Source organism: Nerophis ophidion, linkage group LG14, assembly GCF_033978795.1.
Source record: "Nerophis ophidion isolate RoL-2023_Sa linkage group LG14, RoL_Noph_v1.0, whole genome shotgun sequence".
Classification (NCBI taxonomy): Eukaryota; Metazoa; Chordata; class Actinopteri; order Syngnathiformes; family Syngnathidae; genus Nerophis; species Nerophis ophidion.
Window position 1 is genome coordinate 47,446,926 of NC_084624.1, and position 12,520 is coordinate 47,459,445.

A 12,520-nucleotide genomic window follows, 5' to 3' on the forward strand; every position below is an offset into this window, starting at 1 on the left:
GAACTATCAACCAACCAATCAATCAATCAATGTTTACTTATATAGCCCTAAATCACTAGTGTCTCAAAGGGCTGCACAAACCACTACCACATCCTCGGTAGGCCCACATAAGGGCAAGGAAAACGTCAGTGACAATGATGACTATGAGAACCTTGGAGACCGAAAGCAATGGATGTGGAGCGGGTCTAACATGATACTGTGAAAGTCCAATCCATAATGGATCCAACACAACCGCGAGAGTCCAGTCCAAAGCAGATCCAACACAGCAGCGAAAGTCCCGTCCACAGTGGAGACAGCAGGAAACCATCCCAAGCGTCCCCAGCCGACACCCAGGCGAGCGGTCCATCCTGGGTCCCGACTCTGGACGAGCGGTCCATCCTGGGTCCCGACTCTGGACAGCCAGTACTTCATCCACGGCCATTGGACTGGACCCCCTCCACAAGGGAGAGGAGAAAAAGAAAAGAAACGGCAGATCAACTGGTCTAAAAAGGGGGTCTATTTAAAGGCTATGGGAGACCGGGCTTTCTGCTCCGCTGCTCCCAGTCTGTGGAACGCTCTCCCTGACCACCTGAGGGCACCTCAGACTGTGGATGCTTTTAAAAAAGGCTTAAAAACCCTTCTTTTAAAAAAAAGATATATGCATACTAGTTCTAGCTATTAGGCTGTTCTTGTTTTTATGTTTTATTTATTGTTATTATATTTTTATTGTTACTATTAGGGACAGCGTGGCGCAGTGGAAGAGTGGCCGTGCGCAACCCGAGGGTCCCGGGTTCAAATCCCACCTAGTACCAACCTCGTCACGTCCGTTGTGTCCTGAGCAAGACACTTCACCCTTGCTCCTGATGGGTGCTGGTTGGCGCCTTGCATGGCAGCTCCCTCCATCAGTGTGTGAATGTGTGTGTGAATGTGGAAGTAGTGTCAAAGCGCTTTGAGTACCTTGAAGGTAGAAAAGCGCTAAACAAGTACAACCCATTTATCATTTATTTATTTATCATCCACGGCCATTGGACCGGACCCCCTCCACAAGGGAGAGTGGGACAGAGGAGAAAAAGAAAAGAAACGGCAGATCAACTGGTCTAAAAAGGGGGTCTATTTAAAGGCTATGGGAGCCTGGGCTTTCTGCTCCGCTGCTCCCAGTCTGTGGAACGCTCTCCCTGACCACCTGAGGGCACCTCAGACGGTGGATGCTTTTAAAAAAGGCTTAAAAACCCTTCTTTTTAAAAAAAGATATATGCATACTAGTTCTAGCTATTAGGCTGTTCTTGTTTTTATATTTTGTTTATTTTTATTGTTACTATTTATTTTAATCAATTTTTTCATTAATTTTTTAACACACTGTAGCACTTTGAGGTTGTTTGCTCAATGTAACGTGTATTTTACAAATAAAATCAATTATTATTATTAACTTTTGCACTACTAAAAAAAAATACAAATAAAGGAATGATTATGAGCACAATGGTGACATGCAAGACGGTCATAGTCATGCTGGTAGGTAAAAAAATAAAAAGTCTGGTCCACTTACGCACAGGTCCTTGATTGCTTGGAATACCTGAGAAGAGAACACACCAGCAACGTTTCAGTACAACATGCATACTTGTTCTTGTGGTTTTTGAAAGCAGCAAGAGACATCGTCCGCTGCGTGGACTCTAAGCCTCGAATGAGTTACATAGTCATGTTGCGTCAACAGACCCAGATCCCAATATCAAGTCTGAGTAAATAAGTGCGCTTCTTAAACGTATTTGAGATCCTCGCATTTCATCCATCTGCACGCCAGAAACTGTGACCGAATGCAATTTTTCAATCCATTGGAAAACATACACTACTTCATTTGTAGGGTTCCCGGTCCAATGTTGTCGGTTTTGATTTGTGAGCACATCAAAATCCAGGCAAATAAACCACCTTTCTTACAAGTACTATTATCACTGAAAGACGAGTTGACAAACTTATAGGCGTGTTACCATTTGGGGGTCGGTTGTACGGAATATGTACTGTACTGTGCAATCTACTAATAAAAGTTTCGATCAATCAATCAATCATGTTCAGTGTTTCCCCCAGAAAATGTGTTAGTTAAGGTGGTGACTTTCCAGGGGGTGGGTGGGTGTAAGGATCGGTGTAACTCGGCCTGTCGCCATCACGTCTCCACCTCGTCGCTGCCACCACAGCCTGGTTGGGGGCGATAGACTACAGACTGCGGTGAAGTAGGCCGGCTTCGTCGCGTGAAGACAACTTTTGGTTGTGTTTTCCGCTGCATTTGCTGAATGGCAATATGCGATATATATCTCGATATTTTTTCCATGAAGTAAAAACAAAACAGTCCTAACTACCTGAGATACTACAAACCCCCGTTTCAATATGAGTTAGATGTAAATATAAACAGAATACAATGATTTGCAAATTATTTTCAACCCATATTCATTTGAATATGCTACAAAGACAACATATTTGATGTTCAAACTGATAAACTTTTTATTTTTGCAAATAATCATTAAAATTAGAATTTGATGCCAGCAACAGGTGACAAAGAAGTTGGGAAAAGTGGCAAAAAAATACTGATAAAGTTGAGGAATGCTCATCAAACACTTATTTGGAACATCCCACAGGTGTGCGGGCTAATTGGGAACAGGTGGGTGCCATGATTGGGTATAAAAGCAGCTTCCATGAAATGCTAATTAATTGACAAACAAGGATGGGGCGAGGGTCACTACTTTGTAAGCAAATTGTCGAACAGTTTTAGAACAACATTTTTTAAGTAACTATTACAAGGAATTTAGGGATTTTACCATCTACGGTCCGTAAAATCATCAAAAGGTTCAGAGAATCTGGAGAAATCACTGCACGTAAGCGCTGGTATTACGGACTCTTGATCCCTCAGGCGGTACTGCATCAAAAAGCGACATCAGTGTGTAAAGGATATCACCACATGGGCTCAGGAACACTTCATAAAACCACTGTCAGTAACTACAGTTGGTCGCTACATCTGTAAGTGCAAGTTAAAACTCCACTCTGCAAAGCGAAACCCATTAATCAACAACACTCAGAAACACCGCCGGCTTGGCTGGGCCCCAGATCATCCAAGATGGACTGTTGCAAAGTGGAAAAGTGTTCTGTGGTCTGACGAGTCCGCATTTCAAATTATATTTGGAAACTGTGTACGTGGTGTCCTCCGGTACAAATAGGAAAAAAAAAAACTCTGGATTGTTTTAGGCGCAAAGTTGAAAAGCCAGCATCTGTGATGGTATGGGGGTGCATTAGTGCCCAAGGCATGGGTAACTTACACATCTGTGAAGTCACCATTAATGCTGAAAGGTACATACAGGTTTTGGAACAACATATGTTGTCATCCAAGCAACGTTATCATGGACGCCCCTGCTTATTTCAGCAAAACAATGCAAAGCCACGTGTAGTAAAAGAGTGCGGGTACTTTCCTGGCCCGCCTGCATTTCAGACATGTCTCCCATGGAAAATGTGTGGCGCATTATGAAGCGTAAACTACGACAACAAGACCCCGGACTGTTGAACAACTTAAGCTGTACATAAAGCAAGAATGGGAAAGAATTCCACTTTCAAAGCTTCAACAATTAGTTTCCTCAGTTCCCAAACGTTTATTGAGTGTTGTTAAAAGAAAAGGTGATGTAACACAGTGGTGAACATGCCCTTTCCCAACTACTTTGGCACGTGTTGCAGCCATGAAATTCTAAGTTTATTATTATTTGGAAAAAAAATAAAACAATTATCAGTTTGAACATCAAATATGTTGTCTTTGTAGCATATTCAACTGAATATGGGTTGAAAATGATTTGCAAATCATTGTATTCTGTTTATATTTACATCTAACACAATTTCCCAACTCATATGGAAACGGGGTTTGTAAAATAATGACTTACAAAGTCAAATTAACGACTTACTGTAAAGAAGGCGTGCTAACCGCTAAGCTCGCCGCTAAGCAACATTGAAACCATAGAAAAATAAAGGCTTAGTAAAATGTATAAAGTGCAAATTAGGGTTGTAAGGCACACCGCTATTGGTATCGTACCGCGATACTAAGGAATCCTATTCGGTACTATACCGCCTCTGAGAAGTACCGGTTCTTCACACTTAATCCGATACTGTTCTAAATAAAGGAGACATTATTGGCTTTATTTTAACAAAAAAATGTTTCGGTCCATTAAACATATGTTTCTTATTTCAAATTTTTTCTTCCATAAAATAGTGAACATACAAGACAACTTGACTTTTATTAGTAAGTAAGCAAACAGAGACTCCTAATTTAGTTGCAGTAACACATTGTGTCATTTATCCTTCTATTATTTTCTCAACATTATTAAGGACAAGTGGTAGAAAATGAATTATTAATCTACTTAATTTCTCTTTTAACATGTTCTATCTAAACTACTTTACTAATCACTTGTTCTTCTGTTGTTTGGAGGCTTCACATTAGTTTTGGATGATACCACAAATTTGGGTATCAATCCGATACCAAATCATTACAGGATCATACATTGGTCATAATCAAAGTCCTCATAAGTCCAGGGACACATTTACTGAGTTTATAAACATAATTTAAATGGAAAAAAAAAATGAAAGAAGATGCCCAAAAATGTGAATCATAGTAGTATCGACTAGATACGCTATTGTACTTGGTATCATTACAGTAAGTGAAGTGATTTATATTTATATAGCGCTCTTTCTCTAGTGATTCAAAGCGCTTTACATAGTGAAACCCAATATCTAAGTTACATTTAAACCAGTGTGGGTGGCACTGGGAGCAGGTGGGTAAAGTGTCTTGCCCAAGGACACAACGGCAGTGACTAGGATGGCGGAAGCGGGGATCGAACCTGCAACCCTCAAGTTGCTGGCACGGCCGCTCTACCAACCGAGCTATACCGCCCCAGTACCAGGTCCACAGTACCGTGTCTATTCTCCAGACCCTTCTAACCTCCTTCTTACATTTTCTCATAGCTTTTGCACTTTTCTGATTGTCTTCCAGGGGTCTTTCATGCCGTTGAAACCATAGTCCTGACTCTAAGTGTTGCTCTTTGCATGAAGCCCCCCACTAAAGAAAGTCAGCGGTTGGGTCTTCTGAGAAATGGAGGGCAAACCAGTATTGCCCTCTGCAGCCACAACGGGTCTGATCAAACTGCAGCCATCGAGTCATCTTACCCTGCAAAGCCTGTTTGGAACATGAGACTCGTGGACTCTCCCCCTGCAAAGTGGACTGTCAAAGTCATTCTTCAAGTCATTCTTCTTCCGCGTCAAGGATTGTCCTCGGTTTTGCAGGAAAAGCTCGGTTCTGTTTGTTTGTTTGGCATCTACGTCCTCATAGCAACACATTTATTTACAAACCCAGTTTCCATAAGAGTTGGGAAATTAGATGTAAATATAAACAGAATACAATGATTTGCAAATCCTTTTCAACCCATATTCATATTCAATTCAATTTCGATGTCAAATATTCCCAAAAAACATTTGAAATGTGGACTCGTCATACCAGAGAACACTTTTCCACTTTGCATCAGTCCATCTTAGATGATCCCAGGCCCAGAGAAGCCGGCAACGTTTCTGGATGTTGTTGATAAATGGCTTTCGCTTTGAATAGTAGAGCTTTAACTTGCACTTACAGATGTAGCGACCAACTGTATTTAGTGGGGGACGGCGTGGCGAGGTTGGGAGAGTGGCCGTGCCAGCAACCTGAGGGTTCCTGGTTCAATCCCCACCTTGTTGTGATCCGGCTTCCGGATCACACATCTCTAGCATGTTTATGTCCTTTTTGTACTGTCCTCGGTTTTGTAGGAAAAGCTCGGTTCTGTTTGTTTGTTTGGCATCTACGTCCTCATAGCAACACATTTATTTACAAACCCAGTTTCCATATGAGTTGGGAAATGGTGTTAGATGTAAATATAAACAGAATACAATGATTTGCAAATCCTTTTCAACCCATATTCATATTCAATTCAATTTCGATGTCAAATATTCCCAAAAAACATTTGAAATGTGGACTCGTCATACCAGAGAACACTTTTCCACTTTGCATCAGTCCATCTTAGATGATCCCAGGCCCAGAGAAGCCGGCAACGTTTCTGGATGTTGTTGATAAATGGCTTTCGCTTTGAATAGTAGAGCTTTAACTTGCACTTACAGATGTAGCGACCAACTGTATTTAGTGGGGGACGGCGTGGCGAGGTTGGGAGAGTGGCCGTGCCAGCAACATGAGGGTTCCTGGTTCAATCCCCACCTTGTTGTGATCCGGCTTCCGGATCACACATCTCTAGCATGTTTATGTCCTTTTTGTACTGTCCTCGGTTTTGTAGGAAAAGCTCGGTTCTGTTTGTTTGTTTGGCATCTACGTCCTCATAGCAACACATTTATTTACAAACCCAGTTTCCATATGAGTTGGGAAATGGTGTTAGATGTAAATATAAACAGAATACAATGATTTGCAAATCCTTTTCAACCCATATTCATATTCAATTCAATTTCGATGTCAAATATTTCCCAAAAACATTTGAAATGTGGACTCGTCATACCAGAGAACACTTTTCCACTTTGCATCAGTCCATCTTAGATGATCCCAGGCCCAGAGAAGCCGGCAACGTTTCTGGATGTTGTTGATAAATGGCTTTCGCTTTGAATAGTAGAGCTTTAACTTGCACTTACAGATGTAGCGACCAACTGTATTTAGAGGGGGACGGCGTGGCGAGGTTGAGAGAGTGGCCGTGCCAGCAACCTGAGGGTTCCTGGTTCAATCCCCACCTTGTTGTGATCCGGCTTCCGGATCACACATCTCTAGCATGTTTATGTCCTTTTTGTACTGTCCTCGGTTTTGTAGGAAAAGCTCGGTTCTGTTTGTTTGTTTGGCATCTACGTCCTCATAGCAACACATTTATTTACAAACCCAGTTTCCATATGAGTTGGGAAATGGTGTTAGATGTAAATATAAACAGAATACAATGATTTGCAAATCCTTTTCAACCCATATTCATATTCAATTCAATTTCGATGTCAAATATTCCCAAAAAACATTTGAAATGTGGACTCGTCATACCAGAGAACACTTTTCCACTTTGCATCAGTCCATCTTAGATGATCCCAGGCCCAGAGAAGCCGGCAACGTTTCTGGATGTTGTTGATAAATGGCTTTCGCTTTGAATAGTAGAGCTTTAACTTGCACTTACAGATGTAGCGACCAACTGTATTTAGTGGGGGACGGCGTGGCGAGGTTGGGAGAGTGGCCGTGCCAGCAACCTGAGGGTTCCTGGTTCAATCCCCACCTTGTTGTGATCCGGCTTCCGGATCACACATCTCTAGCATGTTTATGTCCTTTTTGTACTGTCCTCGGTTTTGTAGGAAAAGCTCGGTTCTGTTTGTTTGTTTGGCATCTACGTCCTCATAGCAACACATTTATTTACAAACCCAGTTTCCATATGAGTTGGGAAATGGTGTTAGATGTAAATATAAACAGAATACAATGATTTGCAAATCCTTTTCAACCCATATTCATATTCAATTCAATTTCGATGTCAAATATTCCCAAAAAACATTTGAAATGTGGACTCGTCATACCAGAGAACACTTTTCCACTTTGCATCAGTCCATCTTAGATCATCCCAGGCCCAGAGAAGCCGGCAACGTTTCTGGATGTTGTTGATAAATGGCTTTCGCTTTGAATAGTAGAGCTTTAACTTGCACTTACAGATGTAGCGACGAACTGTATTTAGTGGGGGACGGCGTGGCGAGGTTGGGAGAGTGGCCGTGCCAGCAACCTGAGGGTTCCTGGTTCAATCCCCACCTTGTTGTGATCCGGCTTCCGGATCACACATCTCTAGCATGTTTATGTCCTTTTTGTACTGTCCTCGGTTTTGTAGGAAAAGCTCGGTTCTGTTTGTTTGTTTGGCATCCACGTTCTCATAGCAACACATTTATTTACAAACCCAGTTTCCATATGAGTTGGGAAAAGGTGTTAGATGTAAATATAAACGGAATACAATGATTTGCAAATCCTTTTCAACCCATATTCATATTCAATTCAATTTCGATGTCAAATATTTCCAAAAAACATTTGAAATGTGGACTCGTCATACCAGAGAACACTTTTCCACTTTGCATCAGTCCATCTTAGATGATCCCAGGCCCAGAGAAGCCGGCAACGTTTCTGGATGTTGTTGATAAATGGCTTTCGCTTTGCATAGTAGAGCTTTAACTTGCACTTACAGATGTAGCAACCAACTGTATTTAGTGGAGGACGGAGAGTGGCCGTGCCAGCAACCTGAGGGTTGTGAAGTGTGAAGTGAATCATATTTATATAGCGCTTTTCTCTAGTGACTCAAAGCGCTTTACTATAGTGAAACCCAATATCTAAGTTACATTTAAACCAGTGTGGGTGGCACTGGGAGCAGGTGGGTAAAGTGTCTTGCCCAAGGACACAACGGCAGTGACTAGGATGGCAGAAGCGGGAATCGAACCTGCAACCCTCAAGTTGCTGGCACGGCTGCTCAACCACCGTTCCTGGTTCAATCCCCACCTTGTTGTGATCCGGCTTCCGGATCACACATCTCTAGCATGTTTATGTCCTTTTTGTACGGTCCTATGTTTTGATCATGTTTTGGACCCTACCGATCCCGTTTGTTAGCGCACTTCCTTGTTTTGTATTGTCACCATGGCAACCTACTTACGCCTCCTGCACGGACTCACTACGCACACCTGTTTTGAATTACTTGTGTTGTATTTAAGACCACCTGCTACCTTAGTTCCTTCTGGCTGTTTGGTTTGCTCACGCAACAAGTTACGATCTGTTATTCTTCATCGTTTTTACTCTGCTAAGTTTTAGCTTAGCTTTCCGCGCTAAGCTTATGGACTTTTCGAACTCTACCCTTGCTACAAGTAGCATTTAGCTTTCCGCCTTTTCTTTTCCTTTGTCAAGTGTTTTGTTGTGTTTTATTATTAAATCTGGCTCCTACCTCAACCCCTGCTTGCTCCCGTCTTTGGCATCTTGGGGCCGACACCTCCGCGCATCACAATGCGCCCACCAAATCGTAACACACCTTCTACCAACCTCGTCACGCCTGTTGTGTCCTTGAGCAAGACACTTCACCCTTGCTCCTGATGGTTCGTGGTTAGGGCTTTGCATGGCAGCTCCCGCCATCAGTGTGTGAATGTGTGTGTGTATGGGTGAATGTGGAAGTAGTGTCAAAGCGCTTTGAGTACCTTGAAGGTAGAAAAGCGCTAAGTGGTTTTCTGAAGTGTTCCTAGGCCCATGTGGTGATATCCTTTAGAGATTGATGTCCGTTTTTGATACAGTGCCGTCTGAGGGATGGAAGGTCACGGTCATTCAATGTTGGTTTCCGGCCATGCTGCTTACGTGGAGTGATTTCTCCAGATTCTCTGAACCTTTTGATGATATTATGGAGCGTAGATGTTGAAATCCCTAAATTTCTTGCAATTGTACTTTGAGAAAGGTTGTTCTTAAACTGTTTGACTATTTGCTCACACAGTTGTGGACAAAGGGGTGTACCTCGCCCCATCCTTTCTTGTGAAAGACTGAGCATTTTTTGGGAAGCTGTTTTTATACCCAATCATGGCACCCACCTGTTCCCAATTAGCCTGCACACCTATGGGATGTTCCAAATAAGTGTTTGATGAGCATTCCTCAACTTTATCAGTATTTATTGCCATTTTTCCCAACTTCTTTGTCACGTGTTGCTGGCATCAAATTCTTAGGTTAATGATTAATGAATCGGTAATCAAGATTTGGACAATATTGGATATCGGCACAAAAAAAAATCCATTATCGGACATCTCTAAATAAAATGCATTTAAAAAAATTGTGTAATACCTGCAAAATGAACGAGCGCCATGATAAACAACTTTAACACTGTTACAAATATGCGCCGCACTGTGAACCCACACCAAAATAAGAATGACAAAACACATTTTTGGCAGAACATCCACACCGTAACACAACATCAACACAACAGAACGAATACCCAGAACCCCTTGCAACACTAACTCTTCCGGGACACCACAATATACCCAACCCCTTGTTGGCATTTTTTTCCACAACTTGAGTTGATTTATTTTGGAAAACTGTGTTACATTGTTTAATGCATCACAACAAAATTAGGCATAATAATGTGTTAATTCCACAACTGTATATATCGGTATTGGTTGATATCGGAATCGGTAATCAAGAGTTGGACCGTATTGGATATCGACACAAAAAAAAATCCATTATCGGACATCTCTAAATAAAATGCATTTAAAAAAATTGTGTAATACCTGCAAAATGAACGAGGCCATGATAAACAACTTTAACACTGTTACAAATATGCGCCGCACTGTGAACCCACACCAAAATAAGAATGACAAAACACATTTTTGGCAGAACATCCGCACCGTAACACAACATCAACACAACAGAACGAATACCCAGAACCCCTTGCAGCACTAACTCTTCCGGGACACCACAATATACCCAACCCCTTGTTGGCATTTTTTTCCATAACTTGAGTTGATTTATTTTGGAAAACTGCGTTACATTGTTTAATGCATCACAACAAAATTAGGCATAATAATGTGTTAATTCCACGACTGTATATATCGGTATTGGTTGATATCGGAATCGGTAATCAAGAGTTGGACAATATTAGATATCGGCACAAAAAAAAATCCATTATCGGACATCTCTAAATAAAATGCATTAAAAAAAAATTGTGTGATACCTGCAAAATGAACGAGCGCCATGATAAACAACTTTAACACTGTTACAAATATGCGCCACACTGTGAAACCACACCAAAACAAGAATGACAAAACACATTTTGGGAGAACATCCGCACTGTAACACAACATCAACACAATAGAACAAATACCCAGAACCCCTTGCAGCACTAACTCTTCCGGGACGCCACAATATACCCAACCCCTTGTTGGCATTTTTTTCCATAACTTGAGTTGATTTATTTTGGAAAACTGTGTTACATTGTTTAATGCATCACAACAAAATTAGGCATAATAATGTGTTCATTCCACGACTGGTTGATATCGGAATCGGTAATCAAGAGTTGGACAATATTGGATATCGGCACAAAAAAAAATCCATTATCGGACATCTCTAAATAAAATGCATTAAAAAAAAATTGTGTGATACCTGCAAAATGAACGAGCGCCATGATAAACAACTTTAACACTGTTACAAATATGCGCCACACTGTGAAACCACACCAAAACAAGAATGACAAAACACATTTTGGGAGAACATCCGCACTGTAACACAACATCAACACAATAGAACAAATACCCAGAACCCCTTGCAGCACTAACTCTTCCGGGACGCCACAATATACCCAACCCCTTGTTGGCATTTTTTTCCATAACTTGAGTTGATTTATTTTGGAAAACTGTGTTACATTGTTTAATGCATCACAACAAAATTAGGCATAATAATGTGTTCATTCCACGACTGGTTGATATCGGAATCGGTAATCAAGAGTTGGACCATATTGGATATCGGCACAAAAAAAAATCCATTATCGGACATCTCTAAATAAAATGCATTAAAAAAAATTGTGTAACACCTGCAAAATGAACGAGCGCCATAATAAACAACTTTAACACTGTTACAAATATGCGCCGCACTGTGAACCCACACCAAAATAAGAATGACAAAACACATTTTTGGCAGAACATCCGCACCGTAACACAACATCAACACAACAGAAAAAATACCCAGGATCCCTTGCAGCACTAACCGGGACGTGACAATATACACCCCCCGCTTAATTCCACGACTGTATTTATTGGTATCAGTTGAGTTGGAAAATGTCGGATATTGGCCAAAAAAAAGCCATTATTGGACATCTCTAAATAAAATGCATGAAAAAAATGGTGTAATACCTGCAAAATGAACGAGCGCCATAATAAACAACTTTAACACTGTTACAAATATGCGCCGCGCTGTGAACCCACACCAAAATAAGTATGACAAAACACATTTTTGGCAGAACATCCGCACCGTAACACAACATCAACACAACAGAAAAAATACCCAGAACCCCTTGCAGCACTAACCGGGACGTGACAATATACACCCCCCGCTTAATTCCACGACTTTATCGGTATCAGTTGAGTTGGAAAATATCGGATATTGGCCAAAAAAAAGCCATTATCGGACATCTCTATTAATATCACAACGCTCTAGCACAAAACAAGTGAAGTTTGCCGGACGGCTGCTCTGAAATCCGAGGAGATATATTGCCTGGCTCACCTTGCACCTCCTCTCCGCCGCGTCACCCTCCTTGCCGGCAGATTGACAGGCCGTTATTAAAAAAAAAAAAAGAAAAAAAAAAATCCAACACACGGCCGCATCTGCAGCGAACTGATGAAAACTAGCTCTCGCCATTTCAAAAGCAATATTAGCCCTATGCAATAATATCGCACACATGCAAGTGACGAGACAATATTGCCCTATACCCCCCCCCCCCCCCCCCCCCCCCGCCCCCCGGGGGTTCTAAATGAACTTATTCTG

At 41.5% G+C, this 12,520-nt stretch overlaps 1 protein-coding gene across 3 annotated transcripts in view; it reads right to left on the reverse strand.

Moving 5' to 3' along the window:
- The window catches only part of LOC133568766 (netrin-G1-like), a 262,230-nt gene that overhangs the window by 46,072 nt on the left and 203,638 nt on the right, over positions 1–12,520 (reverse strand). For all 3 annotated transcript variants that reach the window (XM_061920895.1, XM_061920894.1, XM_061920896.1), the window contains one exon: positions 1,523–1,549. In XM_061920895.1, coding sequence (XP_061776879.1) covers positions 1,523–1,549 — 27 coding nt within the window. The remainder of the gene's footprint in view (positions 1–1,522; positions 1,550–12,520) is intronic.